We start from the raw sequence: 24,451 nt of genomic DNA on the forward strand, positions 1-24,451 counted from the left end.
GGGTGAGGAAAGACAAATGTAATTTTTTAAAATCTTCCATCAAATATTTAGGCCATGTCATTGATGCTAAGGGACTAAACAAGTTAGCTTCCAAAGTAAAAGCCATAACTGAGGCACCAGCACCTAAAAATGTAAACCAACTATGATCATTTTTGGGCATGCTAAACTGGCAGTTTATCCCAAATCTTGCAACCATTCTCAAGCCATTGCACAATTTATTATGCCAAAACAAGAATTGGAAATGGGAAGTCGGGGGGGCAATGTTGGAGGAGAGTCATTTCCAAATGGTGAAGAGAAGCCAACAGAAATGAACTTTGCACAGAAAGAGAAGGAAGCTCTGGGAATCATTATTGACATTAGTCGATTCCACCAATACTTACATGGTCAGGATTTTACCCTATTAACAGACTACAGACTACAGACCATCAATCACAATGTTTGGGCCTCATACAGGGATATCTTTTCTAGCAGCCAGCCATATGCAGGGTGGGCATTGTTGTTATTAGCTCACACTTACAGAATTAAGTATTGGCAATCTAACTTGCATGGAAAAGCTGATGGGCTATCCAGATTACTGTTGCCAAATAAGTCAACAAAAAACAGTCCTTCTGCAGACATTTCCTACTTTGAACAAGTAGAGAACACTCCAGTAATGGCAGCTTAGATTAATAAATACTCCAGAAATCATCCACTACTATCAAAATTGATGGTCATGGTAGTTCATGGCAAGATCACAGGAACAATCCCAGAACTGAAGTCATAAGTCACATAGAAGCTAGAACTATCTGTACAAGCAGGATACCTCCTGTGTGGAATGAAGTTTCTCCTTTCACCACAGTTAAGGAAATGGGTGTAAAATTAACTACACAAAAGGTCACTGTGGCATTCACAGAAAGGGGGAGAAAGCCAGGGCTCAATTTTGAAAATTAAAGGTGGCGAGAATACGTGCAGCTTTGGCAAGTTTTCAATGTACCTCCATTAGTGCCATTAGGAACAGGAGTAGGCCATTCAGCTCCTCAAGCCTGTCCACCATCTAATGAGATCATGGCTGATCTGTGGCCTAATTCCATATGCCTGTCTTTGGGCGATATGCCTTAACAGCTTTAACAAAAATTTATCCACTTCAGATTTAAAACTAACAACTGATAGCATCAATTGTCATTTGTAGAAGTGAGTTCCAAACCTGTACCATCCTTTGTGCATAGAAGTGCTCCCTGACATTTCTCCTGAACAGTCTTACCCTAATTCTTAGACTGCTCTCCCTAGTTCTAGAATCTCCAACTGGTGGAAGTAGCTTATCTTTATCTACCCTGTCTGTTCCTTTTAATATCTTGAAGGCTTCCTAAGGTGTGGTGACAGGATCTGCTCAGGATACTCCAACTGAGATTTAAACACGCTCTTGTATATTGCACCCATAGGAATGGCCAGAAAGGCCCATAGCCAAGAATCCATATAAACTATAGACCTTTTAAAAGGTGAATGGTTTTCATAGTCGTTCACACTATGGCCTGAAATTACCTTCATGAAGACGATATCTTCAAAGGAAAACATTGAAAGACTGGGCAGATATTTGAGGCTTGGTTATCGGGAACAACTTGTCAGTGATAATGGTTCACAGTTTAGATCACAAGAGTTTATGGACAATCTAAAGCAGAATGGAATTCAACATATCCGATCAGCTTATTATCCCCCATTCACAAATGATTTGGCAGAAATGTTTGTTCAGACAATTAAACTTTTTTTTACAGGGAACTGGAGTACAAGGATCACTACACAAAAGAATGGACTAATTTTTGTTAACATACCAGAACACAACCTACTTGATGATTCAAAGTTATCAGGAATTGCTCATGGTAAGAAGTGTTTGTTGCGCACAGCATTTGACTTGCTGAACACATGACAAAAATGTTGACAGGAAACAACAGAATCAGGTTTTCCAATGATAGAAAACAGGACAAATTCCTGTTTTCTAAAAAGATAAAGAAGTGTTAGCTTGGAGTTAGTACCAGCCATCACTATAGGGCAGATGGGACTAGATTCCTGTATCGTACGGGAGAAATATGACACAAGATGGAAACATCAGATCAAATCATGGTAACAAGAATGATTGAGCCAGAGACAATATTAACTGACGATCCACAAATAACCGTGCCAAACAAAGACCTGGATCTACCTGAGAAAGTAACTGACGCATCAGAGGAAGACAATACCTTAGCCAAACAAACCACGACATTGTGCGAACATCTGAACATTCAGTTGTCTTAGAAACAGACAATGACAGACATTGTTCCTAGTACACCTAAAACACCAAAGGTTAAAGCCAATAAGAAAATAAACACCTGAGGTGCACTGACAGCCAAACAGGAATCAATGTTCTCCAGAAAGTCTTATCCGCTTACTGACTGTTGTTTACAAAGACCAACAAAGGACAACTAAAAAAGAAATAAGGAGGGAGAAGATTAAATATGAGCTGGCCAATAATATGAAAGAAGATTGCAAGAGTTCTTTTAGATATATAAAGGACAAAAGTGGATATTGGGCCATTGGGAAATTATGCTGGAGAAGTAGTAATGGGAAACCAAGAAATGGCGAAGAAACTGAACAGGAACATTTCGTCAGTCTTGTCGGCGGAAGACGAGTAACATCCTAAAAATTCAAGACAAATGGCGGGTGTGGTGCAGAGGTGAGTGCAGTGGCTATCATTGAGCAGAAACTGCTAAAAAACCTGAAAGGTCTGATAAAACACCTGGGATCAGATGGACTACACCCCAGAGTTCTGAAGGAGATAGCTGAAGAAATAGTGGAGGCATTAGTGGTGATCTTTCAGGAATCCCTGGAGTCAGGGAGGGTGCCACAGGACCAGAAAATCGCTAACATAACACCCCTCTTTAACAACGAAGTGAGGCAAAAGATGGGAAATTACAGACCTGTCCTTGGTCATTGGTAAGATTTGAGTCCATTGTGAAGGATGAGATTTCTGTTGCCATTAGCAGGAGAGAGTAGGAACCTAGGGCACAGCCTTCAAATAAAGGAAAGAACCTTTAGAACGGAGATGAGGAGAAGCTGCTTCAGCCTACTCATTTGGTATATTTAACACAGAGGTAGATAGGTTCTTGATTGTTAAGGGGATCAAAGGTTACTTAGAGAAGGCAGGAGAATGGGGTTTGAGAAACTTATTAGCCATGATTGAATGATGGAGCAGACTCAATGGGCCGAATGGCATAATTTCTGTTACTATGTCTTGTACATGTCTGTAAATATTGTGAAAGTTCTCAATGCAGCAACCTCTGATGTAAAGGGGGAGGGATGTTATGTATCTGTGTAAGCATGGTGGACTGTCAATTTAACAGTCCAATTGCATGATGTAATGATGACATCATCAGGCATTTTGGGTGGGAAATAGTGTAGTCTGTAGAGTGAACATCACCCTAATAAAACTCTTGTTATTTCACACTTTGGCCTCCTGGCCCTTCTTGGAACTTGAAAGTTATAGACTGTAGTAGAATACAATTCCATTGCTGCTGATGGGTCACAGAACTTCATGGATGCCCAACTTTGAGTTGCTAGATCTTTTCAAAATCAGTCCCATTCAGCGTGGTGGCTTTGCCACACAAGGTGCTGGGGGCATCTTCTGTGTGAAGAAAGGACTTCATCACCATAACGATTGTGCGGTGGTTATTCCTGCCCAGGACAGAAGGGTCTGCAATTGGCAGCTCAGTGAGGACAAGATAAAGTACATTTTCCTCTCTTGTTGGTTCCTTCTTCATCTGCTACCAGCTAAGCAGCTTTAAGATTCGGCTAGCTCATTAATAGTTCAAATGCTAATAACCATTCATGATGGACTCTGACACCTCTCACTATTATCCACACTTGCCATCCTCTGTGCATCCTCAAAATATTGATCGACATGGAAGAAAATTGATTCATGAGCTGAGGAGTTTAGGTGGTAATCAGCATAGGTTTGACCTGATTGCGAGAGACTTCATAGCGTATGGAGTAAATGTTGAGTTCTCTATGGCAATTCCGTCCTGTATAATATTGAGTTGCCACTTCTGGTGGGGCAGAATAAACCATAGAAAGGTGGTGAGGTTGTCTAGGACATTGGCTCTAAAGTATGATTCCATGAGAATGTCTGTCAGGCTATTGCTCGACTAGTCTGTGGGTCAGATATCCCAATTTTGGCATAAACCCAAGGACGTTAACAGTGTGGACTGGGTTGATAGGGTTGTGTGTGCCATTGCCATTTCAATTGCCTTGATGCTGGGAGGTCTGTCCAGTTTTATTCCTTTTTTCGGACATTTCTGTGGTTGGGTTAGATACAATGAAGTGGCTTGCTAGTCCATTTCAGAGGGCCTTTAGAGTTAACCACAGTCTTCCCTTCCTAGACAATGTTAATGGATCTTATGACTATTTAGTGGTTTCAGGCTCACGTTTAGACCAGCTTTAATTCAAGCATGTACCATGGTGGGATTTGAACCCATGTTCCCCAAAAAATTAGTTGAGGCCTCTGGTGTACCAACATGACCACAATGTCACCACTTCCCCTATATAAACCAGAGTAATTAAGTGTGCCCAAGTACTGTGCCCAATTCACTTCATCTCGTGATACCTGAATGGTATTAAGTGGGTTTCTGTTTTAATTTCCAACTTCAATCTTGTTACTGTTTCGGGGCTTTCTGGCAGAGTACTACTACAATTAATCTGTCTGTCTATCTCAGTGTAGGAAAATTCACTGTCCTCACCTGGTCACAAATTGGTGTCATTCGATCAAGTAATGCCTTGACATAAAATTGTTCAAAACTTCCAATACTACGCATTTGGCTAAACAAAGCAGGGGACAAACTGCAAAAATCATCTACAAAATTTAATTGCTCACAAATGACATAAACAAGAAATACTCATTAAAATTCTCTTATAACTCACCTTTACACTTGCTTTCTGTAAACTTATTCTTGACTGAAACAGACTAAGTTTTGACCTGAAAAATACAGAAAAAAGTAGTTTAAACAGTGCACTTGATATCTGCATTTTACTTTAGAAAATTGCCACAACCATTATGGAACTATCAGACGTCAAAAGGATCAAAGGGCATGGGAAGAAAGCAAGAACAAGGTACTGAGCTGGATCAGCCATGATCATTTAAATGGCAGAGCAGGATTGAAGGGCCAAATAGCTTACTCCTATTTTCCATATCTATCGTTCTATGTCAAGCAGAAATCACTCACTGTTACTATTTTGTCACCTAACAAAATTGAACATTTGTCAAGATTTATAATGCACACTTACATATTTATGTATAAATAGGACCTAGCCACACAAAGGCCAATTATTAACAAACCCAGCAGATGAAAGTGGGTGGTTAAAATGGCAGTCAGCGCTTCAAGTTGTACTTTCTGTTTACCACAGTGCTTCTCCAGGCAGCTGAGCAAACTCTCTGCAACAGGATCTTGAGGTCATGCTTTGTGGCCAAAGCCTCAACCTCATTTCTTTTCCATCACTGGTTTCTTTCAGACTGCAGGGAACATGACTTGCCTGGACCAGTCTGCAGTTTCTGGTTACACTAAGTGTGTGACCAATGCCCTGTTCATCAGGACTGACCAGCGTATCAACTTCCCCATTAATCTCAACAGTACACAAGAACATGCTTGGGGAATTCCAGCAACGGTTAGCTTCCCCTCATGCAGAGTATCATTGTCTGCACAGCTTGACATCAGGACTCCAGACAGCAACATCTCCAATTAGAAAAGGCTGCTGTATTATTGCATACCTCATGGTTGATCAGATAAACAAGATCGTACATATTTTCCCAGAATATTTGGCCATCTCAAAAGTACAGCAGATAGCTCCTGTGGAATATGTATGCCTCACGACATCCTTCCATGGACCCATAATTTTTCAGCAACAAATATCAAATCAAAGTCAGATTGTACCAGAATCATTATTACACGCTTCAAAAAGATGCACAAAGGGTAGTTCAGACACCTCGATGAATCTAGAAGCAGAATGGTGTGTGAAGAGTCTCCCACACCAGAGTAGTGTTCTTCATAGATTAATCACACAGCGTGGAGCTAGAGGAAGAAAGCAGGTCTGGCAGCATCAGAGGAACAGGAAAGTTGATATTTCTGGTCGGGACCCTTCATCAGAACTGGGGAGAGGGAAGGGAGCTGGGAAATAAATAGAGGGAGGAGGAGTGGGGCTGGGGTAAGGTCGGCGGGATGGTGACAGGTGGATGCAAGTAGGGAGTGGTGGGGATCCCTACACTGTGTTATCACCTAACCATGAGTCCTTGATTTAGTGTAGGCAGCTTAGCAGCTGTCACCATGGTTTAGGAAGGAGCAGGACAGCCACCTCAGCTGTGCATCAAGCTATGAGGGGATCAAGTAATTGGTCAACAATTCTGTCAAACTGTTGATATTTACTGTACTGAGAATGTATATAGCTGCCCTGCTTAAAAGTTTTGATTCCTCCTTCACCAAAAAGAACAAATTTGCATTCATATAGCGTATTTCAACATTCAGGACAGTCCAAAGAACTTCATGGCTGATAAAGTACTTTTTAATTGAAGATATTGCTGAGATACAGGAATCAATGCCTTCTTGGACAAATTTAGATGGCAGGGAAAAATGATGTATGGCAGGTAAAAACCTGAGAATTTGTGGAGCTGGTTGACATCAATAAACGGTGACGAATAATAGACTCAGCAAGCTGTCTGTACACCTGCCAGCCTAGTCTTTCCTGATGCTGATGGCCACTGGTCAGTGCCACTCGAGAACATTCTACTTTGCTTAGTTGAACATAATGATGTTGTCGACGTCTAGTTCCTTTTCATTGTATTGTGTGCTTAGAGTATGAGGTAGTGTATTAAAAAGTCAGTTGCAACATATGGATGTGTTGAGAGACGAAGAAATGAGATGGAATGGTGACAAAGTGATGAATGGGAAGTGTGCATCCTGTAAAATAGAACGTCAGAGAAAAACTGCCTGTGTAAGTGATAATATGTGCAAAAAAGGATAATGTTAGTGTGTAGTCTGAAGGCAATGAAGGAAGTAGTGAGAGATTTTGGAGCGAGAAATAAAGATGTTTTAGTCTGCCTTTGCCTTTTAGCCCTGAAAGATATGATGAAGGGGAGGGAATTTTCAGTGAACAGAAAAGGAGTGTTGTCTGGTGCTATTAATAGAGCTGATCCTTTCAGCCATCTCTTGTTTGACATTTGAACACTCATGGAGCTTCAGAGAAAGTTTCTGCATCTTTGTTCTGACTTTATCTTTGTTTCACGAGAATCTCCAGGGAGGAATTGGAAAAGCAGGAATAATTGTCACTATATTGATGTAAGCAGGGCATTTTCCAAAGTGCTAAGAAATGCGATTAGGGATGCAAACCTTACTCAAAGAGGTGCATCTCTATATTGAAGTGATATTCAAAATTCCATTAAAAATTGCATTCAGCAGCAAGCAGTCTATCAGGTTCCCATCAAGAATCAATCGCTTCAAATGAAGTTGAAGCACAGAAACTAAAAATTACTGTGCGATGTAATGGAGGCTTAGATTACTTGCAGAATTATCCTCTTTCTGACATGGCAAGCATAATGGCAAGACTGGTGACAAAATAGAATGAAGATGAAAAAACATCAGATTCTGGACTTTGAGAAAAATGTTCCCAATTTGGCCCCTTGAGTCTTAATGGCGATTTAATCATTGCACTTTGAGTGGCGGTGATCTTATTGCAATGCATTTGCGTCTTATTAAAGCTCCACTGTCAATTCTTCTCTCCTCCACTGAGAAACAAATTCCCAATAAATCAAACAGAGTGGGTATCCAACAGCTGCAGCACTCCAAATGCCTGTCCTGGCCATCATGCCGCTGCTTCTTCTGCACAATATCCATGGCCACCATCTTCCTCAACCCTTCATCTACTGAGCTTTGCAACAGCAAACCACCAGCTTAACCAGGTCATTATACCTGCTCCTGGACCAATCTTTTTTACTTTAATTCAATTGTGCAAAGTGGGCATTGCTGGCCTGGCCAGCATGTATTGCCTGTCTTTAGTCATCCTCGAGAAGGTGGCAACAGCTTGCTAGGCCATTTCAGAGGGCAATTAAGAGTTAACGACATTGCTGTGGATCTGGAGTCACCCGTAGGCCAGACTAGGTAAGGATGACAGACCTCCCTCCCTAAAAGGACATTAGTCAACTTAGTCAAAAACTAGAGTTTTTCCATCTATCGACAATAGGTTTATGGTCTTAATTCCAGAACATTCTGTAAATGGTGGGATTCAAACCCAGGTCCCAAAAACATTACCTGAATCATTGGATTAATAGTCGAGTATTAATACGAGGTCATCACCTCCCCTGACTCAGACACCACAAGCTTTCAACACTACTTTGAAGCGGATACTACGATTACTAATTGCATATTTCTGCCAGGTCACTTTCTGAGTGGAGACAGCAATGCATCTCGTGGATCTGAACAGGATGCCTTGCACTGACACATGCATCTTCTGGCTCTTAGCTTGCTTTTTAGCACTCACTCTGGTGCCTATTCGGAGGCTGCCAGTCTACCAGCCAGGCGTTGCTTTCTTAGGATAAGCTGACTTTGGCATGTAGTTACAGTCTGTGGTTTGGCTTGCTTTTTACTGCAGTGGGAAAGCCAAGCAGCTTTTGATAGTGGAGAGCACCGAACAGCCAATCAATCAGCCCTCACACAAGTGTACGGCATTATAATACATTAACATCTGAGTTGCATCATTTGCCAGCAGCTTTTACAGTAAACTGCAAATTGGTCTGAAGAAGGTCAATGGACTCAAAGCATTAACTCTGCTTTCTCTCCACAGATGCTGCCAGACCTGATGAATTTCTCCAGCAACTTCTATTTTTATTCAAGGTAAACAATGATTTTGAAGTATATTCATGCAACTTAAAAAAAAAAATTCTTCTTGAAATCAGTGAAGGGTCACCGGGCCTGAAACATTAACTCTGTTTTTTAATTCATAGATGCTGCCAGACCTGCTGAGCTTTTCCAGCGACTTTGTTTTTGTTCCTGATTTACAGCATCCACAGTTCTTTCGGTTTTTATTTAGCTAAATTACACATGCAATGGAGTGCCATATAAGAAGCAGATGAAACAAAAAAAAAATTCAATGAATAAAGTCAACTGCTGATTTCTAATTGTTCAGGATAGAAATACCAAGGACCGAATGGCTTCCTCCTGCTCCTATTATCAAAGTTTAACAGCATGTGTGTGTTGGGATGGATAAGGAATGTATCAAAAGTATTCAAACAGTGAAGGCAATGAACAATATAGATAAAAATGGCATTTGCCTCAAAATCAAGACAGATAAACTTGACAACTAATTACCAATAGCTAACTTTAATTTCATTGTTTATTTAAAGTGATCACTCGACATTGGTTTTTTGAAATTTCAATTGGGATCAATGCCTAAATTAGCAAAAGGACACAGCAAAGAGATTGCAGCTAGAAAATGGCTCAAACCTAATGGATGTGGATGAGGCAAATGATTTTCTAAAGTAGACTGCATGAGAAAATTTAAAATATATTTTTGTTCTAAAATGGTAAATGATATTTTCCCTTTACTAACTATTATTTCTTCTCTTAACTCCATATAGAAAAGAGAAACATCCAATTTTGATTTAGAGATCTTACAGGCACCTAGGTAATTTGGTTTGCCAGTTTGTCATTTTTCATTATATGGAAAGATACACTTCCAAGAAGAAAATTACATTTCATCTGTGACAGCAAATGTAACCATTGAGCACCTGCGTAATATTGTGTTGCCTACTGAGAGTATGGATCATTTCTGTCTGCAAAGCCTGCACGTGGTATATCCACAACCTACTTGTTGAAACTGTGCCCATATTCAGAATGATTTTTCAATTCTTCCTTACTTGTAGATTTATTAAAATTCACTGCCGCACAGCTGAAGGTTTTGTTCACCATTAAGATGCTATAAATGACCAGCTCCAGAAAATAATTTTTCAGCCAGTACTGAATATCAGCTACTTCAAGACACCAACGTAACTCATTAAACAGTCTCCTCCATCTACTGTGAGAAACATTAGACACACACAAAAAACACTAGACTTACTAATTACCACATATTTTATTTAATTACTTACACTGTAAAAAATACTGAAAACTACCATCACAGCTTGTATCTCATACTGGTTCATAAATTTGTGCACATAAGTTACGTGACTTTTCTTTTTGTAGCTGAGACGATTGGACCATAAGACACAGGAGCAGAAGTGGCCCACTTAGTCAACTGAATTTACTCTGCCATTCAATGACATTGTGGCTTATCTGATAATCCTCAGGTCAATTTTGTTGACTTTGCCCATAATCCTCGATTCCCTTATTGATTAACCAATCTGTTTGACTCATGCTTGAAGATGATTACTGAACTAGCCTCTACAGCCCTCTGAGGTAGAGAATTCCATAGATACACTACCCTCAGAAGAAAGAAAAACCTCTCATCTGATTTAAATAGGTGATCCCTTATTTTGAAATTCTGCCTTTTGGTCCTAGACCCTCCCCACATCACAGGAGCAAGATGGATATAACATCCATGAAACATTTCTCCAAGAATATACCACACCTAAACATTCCTAGGACCCAACAGCCCTAATAGAATTCTCAAACTATGTCATAGGCTCCAAAACAAAGAGCAAATCCTTAATGTTTTAACAAAGATCTGTAGCTCAGGTTACGGTTGGAGTTGTTGGTTGGCTTGCCAAGCTGACTGCTTCTCATGCAAACGTTTTATCTCTCTTCTAGGTGACGTTGACAGTAGCCTCTGTTGAAGTGCTGTTGTTCTGTCCTGCTCTGAAATTTATATGGTCCAGTCTGTCATGGTGGGCAGTCTTGTTTCCTGTTTTGTACCGCAGTGGTATGCAGATCGGGTCTATTTCAACATGCTTGTTAATTACATTGGTGGTTGAAAATGAGGCCTCCAGGAATTCTCGTGCTCATCTTGGTCTTGCTTGTCTTAGTACTGCAACTTTGTCCCATTGAAATTTTTGTCCTATGTTGGAGTGTATTGAAACAAGGGAGAGTTGGTCGTGCCGTTTTGCTGTGAGTTGGTGTTCATGTATCCTGGTGGCGAGTTTCCTGCCCGTCTGTCCGATGTAGTGATCCTCGCAGTTGCGGTATGGTATTTTATATATCACATTTGCCCTGCTCATTGTGGGTATGGGGTCTTTTGTCTTTGAAAGTAACTGGCAAAGTGTGGCGAGAAATACTACATAGGACAGACGGGCAGGAAACTCACCACCAGGATACATGAACACCGCCTCACAGCAAAACAGCGTGACCAACAACTCCAAAGAGCAAATCTCTACAGTGGAAATTTTGTGCACTCATTCCATGATTCATTTATTTCAATTTATAATTTATCCTCACTCAAAAACATAAAATAGTGAATATGTGGGCTGCCTTACTTCTAAGATTTATTGATTTAAACAAGGCACACTTCTACATTCTATTTATTGATCCTACCTGTTCTGGATCTTTTGCTTCTTCAGTATCAAGTTTGTTGCAAAAGCTAGACAGCCTTCAGGTACCTATAATTCTATTTTATTTCTCTGTTAATTCATAAAAGTCTTCCAGCAGAGCATCAGAATTTTTTTTTAAAAGAGTTATGGAGTTAAGCCACCAATGTGCTTTTACTTACAGCTATGACAAAATATTAAAGCAAGTATATTGACTGACTATCCACTGTCTCAAATCCCCAATTACTTGCAGGGTAAAAAGGTACAGTCAGCACAGTCCTACCATAAGGCTCCTAGAGAGAGACGACTGGTGATGCTTAAAACCGAGGGTCACCATGCTTCATGTTGAGGGATGAAGTTGAGAAGGTGTGACCTTCACAATAACTTCAGCCAGTACAAGGAAACATGCTTAAAACACATTTAATCTAAGGTCACCATTCTAAATCCTTTTTACAGAAAAAGGTCAAAAGATCCTAAACCTTGACTGCAAGTTTAGTTGTACTTTTTTCCAGTATAGTGTAATATTGTTTTTTTTAATCAATGTTACTTTTAAATTGTATGCCTCGACCTGAATGACGTCTGATCTTTCAGATTTCTGCTGCTTAATCATTGGTGCTTCTTGCCACAACAACTTTACCTGCATTTAGGTGGGCATTTGATTGGTATCTGAACATTGACAGAAGATGAACATACATGTTTTGGCAAACCACTTCAGAGAAGCAGTTTATTGATTTTTAAGTGCAGTCAAAATTATTTGAAATGCAAACCTAAAAAGAGCTTCAAAACTTCATTACCATTTTTCATTACCTTTCAACTCAGATCTCCATCTGTTCAATTTTGCTTCTGATGCAAACAATTCTAGAACTAAGCTAGATGGCTTTTCATGACTAGGTGTTACAGTAGTGAATGCAATTCTATATCAAAATAAAGCATTATAGGAGTTCCTGTTGGCGTTACTGTTAAAAGTCCTTTACCAATTCCACAAATATTTAAATTTCAGCAAAGTTCAAACAGAATGATTTTCAACCATCACTTTTCCAGTAGACATGTCCAATCATTAAATGAGTTTAGAATGGATCAGACGAGCTAACATATTTTGTTCGTGTATGCTACACAAGAAAAGGATCTCAGAGTTGAGATAGACAATTGAAGCATAAAAATGCAAGGAACAAATTAAAAATATGTTAAACATTTTGCCTTGAAATAGCAGATGGCAAAGTATCACCCATCTTTATATGTATATATAAAAAAGAAAACATAAAACACACTTGGCCTCTATATCGGCTTTCTCCCGCGCTGCATGAGCCATCTGTTCCAACTCAAAATACTTCTTTTTAGACTTTGCCAGATCCTTCACAGTCTCCTGGAATTCAGCTTGTACCCTTGTCAGCTGATCAATGCACTATGGAAACAAGATAACACTGCACATGAGATGCAACACAAATAAAAGATTTTCTTGCTCATATTAATAACTGATAATTATAATGGCAAAACGATAGAAGTTGGTGGTGGCAATGGAGAAGTAGGAGATTGCGACTTGTATTATACAGCACAATATAACTCATACATTGCTTAAATGTTGATCAAAGCAGCTAAGCTATTCTATTATTTTGACATGCAGGAGAGTCATATATGCTGTGGACAAATAGAAGACACCAATTGGAGTTTCCTACCTTAAGAGAAATAATTTACAAATCTGTAAATTTGCTAAAATTAAAATATACTCATTTAAACACTCCTGTTTCTTTAATGCATGAAGATAGCTCTCGAATATGCACTTTTGCATTATTTATTTAATCCACCTCATTGTTCAATGAAACACTTAGTAGCGAAGCAGGATACAACATTTACTGTAAATTTCCAGGCAATGATAAACTTGTATTCAGGTCAGAATAATCTCCAATGAATACCAACATATCTCCAAGGACAGACATAAAATATAAAGCATGTAGGCAATTATAAAAAGCAACTACTTACTTATATATATGAAAAGCAATACTTAAACTCTGAACTTGAATTGAACAAAATAAGTCTTATTTAATGCCTCCCACCATGTTATGCAATTATTTTGGTAATAGATAATTCATTTTTCACAGTGGTCAGTTTAAAAGAGGATTGTGGCAATTTGAAGTAATGAAAGTTACCATAATTAGCTTCAGCACCCTATCCCTTGCAAGAGGGCGAGGTAAATTAAGCAGGCTTCTCACTCCTGAATACTGGTTAGTGACATCTGCTAGAAAGTATGTGCACAAAAATACTACTCGTGGACTGAATCAAATTCAACAGATATGATTCATTACTATATCATAGAATATTTACAGCTCAGAAAGATTTCATTTAGACTGTCATGCCTATTGAGAAATGAGGCTTGCAGTCCAATATCACTTTCCAAAGTTTGGTCTATAGCCCTGCACGTTATGGCACTCAATGTCTATACACAGATACCCTTTAACGAGTTGACAGCTTCTGCCTCTACGACCCTTATAAGCAGAGAGTTCCAGAACCCATCCATCCACTGCATAAAAAGATCTTCTCACCTCCCCATAAATTAAAATAAACATTAATGTTTGAGACACTGGTTTCTCTGCCAAGGTAAATAAGTCATTCACACTGTCCACTCTGTCCAGGCCTCTCACAAATTTCCCCACAGCCTCCTTTGTTCTGAGGAGGATAAATAGAGCCTATCCAATCTTTTCTTATAGCTGCATTTTTTCAATACTAGCAACATTCTTCTAAGTCTCCACTATATCCTCTTAATTACAATTACATTTTTTGTAATAAGGTGATCAGAACTACACACAGTACTCAAGGTGTGATCTAATCAATGATTTATATAGCTCCAGTATAAATCTCCCTGTTCTTCTATTCTATAGCTAAGCTAAGAAAATGGCTCTATTTAGCTTTTTAACCACCTTATCAACCCATCCCACTGCCTTCAGGAATCTGTGGACACACACTCCAATGTCCTTGAGATCCTCTACACCCGTCAGTATTCTCCCGTTCATTGATTATTCCTTTGATTCATTTGATCTTGATAAACGCAGCACTCACAGTTCTTTGAGCTCAATCCCATTTGCCACTTGGCTGCCAACCTGACCAGTCTAGTGATATCTTACTGGTCAATGCTATCCTCCTCACCATCAAAAACAATTTTTGTGTTGTCTGTAAACTTCTTGATCATGCCCCTATTAGCAGCCAAATTAATATGTACCTCAAATAGCAGAGGACACCTAGTAGTGAGCCCTGTAGTACTCCACTGAAAACAGCCTTCAATCACAAAAACATCTAGCCATAAAATTGCAATACATAAGGACAGAAGTAGACAATTCAGGCTATGGGTGTTTGCTCCATCATTCAATGAGATCATGGCTGATCTGTTAATCCTCTGTTCCACTCGCATGCCTCATCCCCTTTGCCTTAACAGCCCACTGAGACAAGGAACCCCACAGATTCATTATCCTCAAGAGCAATTTCTCCTCATTTCTGTCTTGTACAGGTGACCTCTTACTCCGATTGTGCCCTCCTGGTCCTGGACTCTCCCACAGGTGAAACAATGTTTCCTCATTTACCCTGTCAAGTCCCTTAAGAATTCTGTATGTTTAGATAAGATCACCTCATTCTTTTATACTTCAAGTTATACAGGCCCAACCTACTCAACCTTTCCTTGAAAGACAATTCCTTCATACCCAGGATCAATCTCTTCTGGACTGCCTCTGATGCCAGCACAACCTTCCTTAGGTAAGGGGGCCAAAATGGCTCACAGTACTCCAAGTGTGGTCTAAATAAGGTCTTATACAGTGAAGATTACAAAAACGGTTAGACCATATATTTCTTCCCTGGCTTATTTTAACAGTCTGGGATTCATTTCATCTGGTCCTGATGACTTATCCATGTTCAAGGATGATGATCCCATTCATACTTCCTCTTTCCACATCTTTGTCACATCCAATACTTCACACTTCTTCTTAAGCAGAATATAAGCATTCTCCTCCTCTTTATGAAGAGGAACTTTAAGTAAAATATTCTAAATTTCATCACCAACATGAATAGCTGTGTCAGGTACTTTCATCTTCCTTAATTCCTCCCTGCCTCTCTTCCAGGAGAAAACAGCCCACGATCAGTGATAGATCATATTGTCCAACAGAGCCAATATGTGTGATGGGCTGCCCAACAGTCATTTCATCATTCCAACGTGTAAGACTCTAACCGCCCTGAGTACCTGATTGACAATGTTAAGCCCCTTGGCTAAAATCAGAGGGTGCCCTTTGCTGTGCTGGGAGCTCCTGACTGAAGGCTGTCTCCCTTAACTTGACGCAGGATTACTGACAACCACGACAAGCTTGCTAATATTATGGCTGCGTTCAAGGGTGCCATCCTCACAAAAAGTGGGGAGTTTGCCAATAATTGCACAATGTTCAGCACCACTCACAATTCCTCAGATACTGAAGCAGTCCATGTTCAAATGCAACACGATTTGGATAATATCCAGGCTTGGGCTGAGAAGTGGCAAGTAACATTCATGCCACACAATGTCAGGCTATGACCATCACCAGCAAGAGAAAATATAACCACCGTCCCTTGACATTCAATGGTGTTACTTATCACCGAATCCCCCACTATCAACATCCTGAGGGTTGCCATTGACCAGAAACTCAACTGGATGTTGCCACTGTGTTTATGTGGTGAAAGAGCAGGTCAGAGGCTAGGAATAGTGCGGCAAATAACTCACCTCCTGACTCCCCAAATGCTGTCCATCAACTACAAGGCACTAATCAGGAGTGTGATGGAATACTCCCCACCTTCCTGATGGATGCAGCTCCAACAACATTCAAGAAGCTTGACACCATCCAGGACAAAACAGCCCATTTGATTGGCATTACATCCACAAGCATCCATTCCCTCCACCACTGACACTCAGTAGTAGTAGTGTGTACTATCTACAAGATGCACTGCAGAAATTCACCAAAGATCCTCAGACAGCACCTTCCAAACCCATGACCATCCATCCAGATGGACAAGTGCAGCAGATACACAGGAACACCACCACCTTCAAGCCTCTCATCATCCTGACTTGGAAATGTATCACTGTTCCTTCACTGTTGCTGGGTCAAAATCCTGGAACTCCCTCCCTAATGGCATTGTGGGTCAATCCACAGCAGGGGTCTGCAGTGGTTCAGGAAGGCAACGTGCCACCACCTTCTCAACGGTAACAAGGAGCAAGCAATAAATGCTGGCCAGCCAGCGACATCCACATCCCACAAATAAATTTAAAAAAAAACTCTCTCCCTAAACCTTTGGATGTCTCTATACTCCAATGACTTCATTGGTCCAAGGAAGCTGACAACCACCTTAAGGGTAATCAGGGATGCGTAATAAACGCTGGCTAAGCCAGTTATGTTTGCACCTCATGAATGAATAAAACAAAAATATGAATTCACTTTTGAACTTTGCTCCAGTGGAAAAGCATTGATTTCAAAATTAGGTTTTCATTACTACAATCCCTGATTATGTTCCCATGAATCTAAACAGCAGTTCAATTTATTTCATATACCTCCTACAATTCACTGGTCAAAACATATTCTAAGTGCAGCTTCATGGTAGAGATACAATTTTGAAATTCTGAACGTAAATCTTGAAGAGGTGTTTAAGATTAAAGGCTGTGCATTCCAATTTGTCACTGACAATAGTCCAAGGCTAGCAGGAATGGTTAAAAAAAAAAGAGAGATAGATTGGGAAGTAATGAAAGGAAAGGTGAGAAACTGGAATTAAAAGATAAAGATATAAAGATAACAGTGAACAAAATCTGTGTAAAGCATGAGTTTGTGTACTCATGCTGAATTGCACTACACATTATTCAATTTGTTTTAATCAGTATTCATAACAAAACCTTCTGTTACAAAAAAACTCAATATTATAGGATTGGGTTAAGTCTTAAAAATATCCATGAGAAGACAGAAATAAAACAAACAAATGCCATGGTTTATTTTACTTTTAAAATCCACAGTCAGGTTTATTTAGGAAAAGCACAGGTAATTCTGCAGCTGGAATAGTTCATTCTAAAGCCACAAAGTGAATAACGCTAAATATTTCTGCTGTTATTCTATCTAAGTGCATGCAGGCTAGCCGAAGTTCAATAAAAAAACAATGCAGATAGATTCCAAATTTTCATTTTCTCAGTTATAAATGGAGCAGCTGTAATGATAATAACAAGCTATTTGCTTAGAAATACATTTTCAAAGTATTTTATGTGTAAGAATCAAAGTAAGACTCATCACTAATTAATTTGACTTCCGTTTGTTACTGCATATGTTCTGCTTGTAACGCGTTCATGTATCAGCATTTTGAAAATCCTGATTTCAACTTCCTCAATTTATTCTCTTAAAAAAAAATGTTAATTGAGTCTCATCATTCAGCATATACATAAAGATGGCAACCACTTAAAATGGAACTTGTGCATCTATTATTCAACAGATTTCCAAATAAAAGTTCATTGAAGTATAATGAAATTATACAGAAAGTTATTCTACATTTTCACCAGGGATGCAAAGCATTGTTTCAACATTTTATTAGGTTCTGGGAAATGATCAGTGAACAAAGAAGGGCAAAAAAAACTAAAAAAATTATACAGCACTTTTCATCCATCAAGATGTTGAAAACCATTTCACTCAATTAGTTACTTTCATAAAATAGTCTCTTAATTAGGCACGTGGAGGCCATTTTCAAATAGCAAACTCCCATTTAAAAAAGTGAGGTAATTAAGTTAATGAATTTAGTGGTTTCTATCAAGTAATAAATGCAATCATGTAGGATAACAATCCAGCTGTTCTGCAAGAAAGAGAACCATGCGGACTTTTATAACTTTCTAATTAAGCAGATATGACCACTGTTTAGTATCTCATTTACAAGATGGTACAGTACTTCCAAAGAAAACACACAATGGGGGAATAGGAATATACCATTCAGCTCCATGAGTATTAGACGCTGGCTGAGCTGACTATCTTCAGCTTCATTTACTCATCTTTTTGGTATGTCTTGAAGCACTTGCAAAGCAACATAAAAAAAAAAAATCAATCAATCTTGAAGATTTCAATTCATCCAGTCACTTTGGGAAAGGAATTCTAGATTTTGACTTTTATGAGAGATGCTTCTCCATGTCACTATTAAATGTTTTGAGCCCTAATTTTAATATTTCAACATAGAACATTATCTCTCCATATCTATCCTCTTGAATCTAGATTATGTTTCAAGCTCCGCTGGGTACAAAGATTTTCTAATTCAGAGGCAAAAATGCCATCTCCAATAGCGAATCATTACGATGATGGTCATAGCAGGGGTCAAAATAATTTTTCATTTCAAGTGCCCTTCTTGAGATTTTCTCAAGGTCTTCTTTTTAATTTCCAAGGTCTACATTTTCATTCTCACTAACTCAATTCTTAGGAGATGCTATTACATAATAACGGTACCTTCTATATTTGAGTTGACGCGTGATATGTGGACTCTCAAAGAAGCAGGATAAGATGAGTTCATCAGTATCCTCAAAAATTATCATAACACACAAGGAAAGCATTAATTTTCTACATACCATGGTATTTAAATTGGTATGAAATAATGGGCATACATTCACAAATGTATTTTTCCAAAATAGGTACTCCTACACGAAAATCCCTCAACACACCATCTGCAGACTGATGAGACCTCATCTAAATCATTTCCATCACATATTCACAATGCTTTAACACTTTAATTAAACAGTTATAACCCTGTTCACTGCATCACTGATCTCAATCTTAGATTTAAATTAAGAATTTACTGTGTTCATTTCAGTAGGGTTGACTATATTTCTTCTTCCAAGCATAGCAGTGGCAAACTAGATAGTAAACATTCATCACAAGAAACGAATTAGCTCAGGGATTTCATGTTTACTTAGATCCCCATTAGCTGAATATTCCTTTGTTGACCGGATTGAAACTATTTTCTCTTTTTAGCATTCTCTGTCTTCCCATAAGCCCTTGCAAACTGTTTCCCCCAACCTCCCCAGACCCTTCTTTCAGTCTTGTTCTCTTGGCCTGCTGTGTTCATCCAGCTCTACACTTTGTTATCTCACTCTTCTTGTAGTTTCCTTTTCTACCCACTCCCTTTTTATAGTCTCCTTTTCCCTGAGACCCCCAAAATGCCTCTCGCTTCACACCCCAAAAGCTCCTCCTCCCAACCTACCCTATTCCAGTTGACACCCCAATCGGAGATCCAGCAGACAGAATTCCCAGTTTGGGCAAAAGGTCCCACATCCCAGCTCAAGTTGTCTCTCGTCATTTGTGGTAAGGCCTACATGACATAATAGACTACAAAATGAAGCAGAGCAGAATAGCAGACGCATTCCTCCCCAGTGCGCTTAATGCATTTTACGATTGCTGCAAACAGAAGGTCAGTGAAATGGTGTCACCTGCATCAACAGCCTTGGATGCACCTGTTCCCTCAGTCACTGCTGCAGATTTCAGATCGGCCTTCTTGAGGGTGAACCCATGGAAAGCAACTGGCTCAGACAGAGTCCCCAGCCATGCACTCAGATCTGCGTTCACCAGCTGGCGGGAGCATGTGCTGATATCTTTAACCTCTCCTTACTACGATCTGAAGTCCACACCTGCTTCAAGAAGGCCACCATCATGCCAGTACTAAAGAAAACTCATGCAGTGTGCCTCAATGACTATCGCCCAGTGGCTGTGACTTCCAGAATTATGAAGTGCTTTGAAAGGTTAGTCATACTAAGTCTAGCCTCCTGTCCGGTCTTGATCCCTTGCAATTTGTCTACCATCACAACAGGTCCACAACAGATGCTATCTCCCTGGCCCTGCATTTGTCCCTGGAACATCTGGATAACAAAGATAACTACGTCAGGCTCCTCCTCATTGACTGCAGCTCCACCTTCGACTCTACAATCTCAACCAAACTATTCTCCCAACTCAGAGAGCTAGGTAACTGCTCCACCCTCTGCGATTGGACCCTGGACTTCCTGAGCCACAGGCTACAATCAGTGAGATTAGGCAACAGCACTTTCTCCATGACAACCCCAACACCGGCGACCCTCAAGGCTGCATACTCAGCTCCTTACTATAATCCCTGTACACCAATGACTGTGTGACCAAATTTCATTCGAACTCCATCTACAAGTTTGCTGATGACACCACCGTTTTAGGCCGGATATCAAACAGTGACGAGAAGGAAAGAGATAGAGTGCTTGGTGGTGTTATGTAAAGATAACAATCCCTCCCTCAATGTCAGCAAAATGAAAGAGCTGGTCATTGACTTCAGGTAGCAAGGTGGAGAGCACGCCCCCATCTACAGAGTGGAGGCAGACATGGTCGACAGCGTCAAGTTCTTAGGGGTGATGATCACCAACAATCTGTCCTGGTCCTGCCATGTTGACGTGACAGTCAAGAAATCACATCAGCGTCTCTACTTCCTCTGGAAGCTAAGGATATTCAGCATATCCATAAAGACTGTTGGCAATTTTTACAGATGCATCACAGAAAGCATTCCATCTGGATACATCACAGCTTGGAATTGCAACATGAGAGTGGTGAACACAGCAGAGTTCCATCATGTGAGCCAACCTTCCAACCATTGAGTCCACCTATGCTTTTCACTGCTTCGGGAAGGCAGCCAACATAATCAAAGACCCTTCCCGCCCCAGCTATAACTTCTCCCAACCTTTTTCGTCAGGCAGCAGATACAAAAGCTTAAACACCAACAGGTTCAAGACCAGCTTCTTCCCCACTGTGACTACACTGCTGAATGGAGCCTTCAAATTTCAAATTTAATGCTGACCTTGTTCTTTGTGCATCTTCTCTGCAGCAGTAACCTTGTATTCCTCACTCTGTTCTATTACCCTCATGCACTTTGTCTGGTATGATCTGCCTGTACTGCACGCAAAACAAACTTTTCATTGTGCCTAGGTACATGTGACAATAATAAGGCAAATCAAATCTTATTTATAACTGGAGGACCATCTCCTCAGTCTTCCCTTCCATTTCATTCACGGAGTTGCCTTTCTTTTGATTGATTTCATCACGAGTGAAATTTCCCAGGTGATTTGGCAACTTTTGCAGGTGGATTTGCCCACTGCTCTTGTGTACTTCCAATACTAGATCATAGGTAACATGAGCAGCAGGAAACTAAATACAGAAACAATAACAAGATAGTTTCCTGCCATTCTTGATTCTTTGCCTTATTTATTCCCTTTTGCTTGCTTGATCTGATTGCTCTGCTGCAATTTCGTTTTGGGTTTTCTTCTTTCCCTCCTCATTTGACATTTTTCTTGCTTCCACCTGACCAAACTCTTTGGTTTCTTTTTGTCTCTCCTATGATTGGAATGCAGTCTGTGCTAGTCCAGGTCTAAGATAAAGTACAGTATGCACAATATCAAATTGATCCCCAGGCAACACATATTGCTCAGCTATTAAAAATCAAAAATATTTTTGAAATTGCACTGATCAATGTTCTTTTAGAGTAGAAAAGAACACATGTAACTGTCACACCAGCTTGAGTCAAATGAAAGAAATTTAGATAATATTTCCACCGCAACTGTTCAGTGAAAAAATGGAATTTCAAAAGAAATATTTATAACAACCTGAGAAGTTATCGATAGCCTCAACTGGCCCTGAATAAAAAGACATTTCTCAATTAGAGATTTATTTATAAATACCTTTTTCAGCTGCTGCTCTTTAATACTTTTTACAATTTTAGCAGGCTCCAATATCTGATTCCTATAGTTTTCAGATGCAATAACTCGAGACTGGGCCAAATGTAAGGTTCCTTCAAGGTAGGACTTCCACACTGCAAGCATACTCCTATTGAAAAAACACAAAATTATTGAGAATTTTATGGGTACTTTGCCAACAGAAACATTGGGTCATGGTAGTTTGTCATCACATTGTAGTGAGAAATTATGAGGTTAGCAAGAAAGTCAATTGCTTGGAGATGCCAAATTCTACAAGGCATTCAAACATAGTCTTTTCAATTCTGCATTGCATGAAATTTCAGCCAAATGAAACAAAAGGAAAATTGATTTGGGGATTGATGTTCATTCATGGGATGTGGGTGCTGTTGGCTGGGCCAGCATTTATTGGCTATCCCTAACTAACCTGGAACTGTTTGGTCACTTGGCCATTTCAGAGGGAAGCTGAGTAAGCCACACTGCTGTGGATCTGCAGTCATGCGTAAACTAGAAAAGATAAGAACAGCAGACACCCTTCTGCAAACGGCATAAGTGAAACAGATGGGTTTTCATGACAATCAACAGTCACTATATGATTGCTGTTAGGTTAGTTTTTAATTCCAGATTTTTGTTGTGAAATTTGAATTCAATCTACTACGGTGGGACTCGAATCTATATTCCCAGAATATCAGAACCTGTCATTCTGGATTATTATGACTATGTCACTGTATCCTCCTATTTGTTATATAGTACTTTTATAAATACTAGTTAGACAGTGATTCACTAATCTTAACAAATCAAAAAACAATGATTGAGAATATATCCTTGATTAAAATAACACATTAATTGGCATTTTATCCAGAAAGGCCTTTTCTTTCTCCTGGAGTGTAGGAGACTGATGAGTGACCTTATAGAGGTTAACAAAATTATGAGGGGCATAGATACGGTGAATAGCCAAAGTCTTTTCTCCAGGGTAGGGGAGTCCACAACTAGATGGCATAGGATTAAGGTGAGAGCGGAAAAATTTAAAAGGGACTGAGGAGCAGCTTTTTCACAGAGGGTGTTGTGTATGTGGAACAAGCTGCCAGAGGAAGTGGTGGTGGTGGGTACAATTACAACATTTAAAAGACGTTCAGACAGGTACATGGATAGGAAAGGTTTAGAGGGATATAAATCAAACATAGGCAAATGGGGCTAGTTCAATTTAGGAAACCTGGTCAGCATGGATGAGCCATGTTGTATGACTCTGACCCTATAAATACGAACACTTACAAACATTACACTTTCTTTAAAATCAACTTCTGGAAATAGCATTTTCAACAATGTGGTAAGGGACATTTTTGCAGGTAAAAGTCATCTGTAATTATCCATGTCTGTGATCTCTTTCATCAGCAGTATGACATTTTTGATAGTGTCAGTCACACTCTTTGGACTGGAATTTACACCCCCCACTGGGATGTGGGGGTGGGGGTGGGGGTGGGTGGTGGGTGTTGGGGGCGTGCGTGCTTGCTACAAGCTTCTCCTTGCCTCTACCACAATTTTATCAGCAGTGGGAATGGCCTGGCATCCCACATGCCAGTGGAGGCCATCAAGTCTTCAAAGGACCTCATCTCATGGCTGCTGCTGGTTCCCACTCCAATAGGCCAGCCTAGCAGGTTTCCGTGCAGGAGCGGGGCTGCCCATCCTTAAGAGGTCCTTTGAGCCCAGAACAACACCCTCCCTAAGGTTTTACACCTATCCCTTACTGTCCCAAAACGTAGTAGCTGTCATCAAGGACTCTCAACTTACAGAACTCCATCTCTCTCGCTGGGGCCTACCAGCTTGATACAATGTGAGATGCTCAAATCCTGATCTGTCACAGCACGCCTTGATGCCAAAGTGCTGGAGGGCTGCTGACCTCTAATTGGCCAACAGGTCTAAGGCAGGTCTTCCTGATCCAGAACGGTGGAAATCCCACCTCCATTCTAGCAATGGCCAATTGTCCAACAAATGACTGCACACAGCCACTTCTGGACCCTGGGCTTCCTTCCTGACTTTTGTTTTTAACCAGAACATGGGTATTCCGGCACTTCACACAATTCAGACCTTTATTTCAAGTCAAGGTTTGGAATAGAGCACTTTGATAACCGTTTGAATCCAACGAATAGCAAAGAAAGCAGCTATTTGTGCTGATATTTACCACTGGTGAATCAATCTTTTCCCACCACACCTTCATAAAACATTGTGCTCAAGTTTCA

General features: G+C 40.0%; 1 protein-coding gene across 7 annotated transcripts in view; it reads right to left on the reverse strand.

Annotated features, from left to right (window-relative positions):
- LOC109913291 (F-BAR and double SH3 domains protein 2) overlaps positions 1-24,451 on the reverse strand; it is a 249,340-nt gene that overhangs the window by 142,234 nt on the left and 82,655 nt on the right. For all 7 annotated transcript variants that reach the window (XM_048597836.1, XM_048597835.1, XM_048597834.1 and 4 more), the window contains 3 exons: positions 22,203-22,347; positions 12,772-12,905; positions 4,924-4,978 (listed from right to left, as the gene is read on the reverse strand). In XM_048597836.1, the coding sequence (XP_048453793.1) occupies positions 4,924-4,978; positions 12,772-12,905; positions 22,203-22,347 (334 nt within the window). The remainder of the gene's footprint in view (positions 1-4,923; positions 4,979-12,771; positions 12,906-22,202; positions 22,348-24,451) is intronic.

Source organism: Rhincodon typus, chromosome 6, assembly GCF_021869965.1.
Source record: "Rhincodon typus isolate 14 chromosome 6, sRhiTyp1.1, whole genome shotgun sequence".
Taxonomy (NCBI): domain Eukaryota; kingdom Metazoa; phylum Chordata; class Chondrichthyes; order Orectolobiformes; family Rhincodontidae; genus Rhincodon; species Rhincodon typus.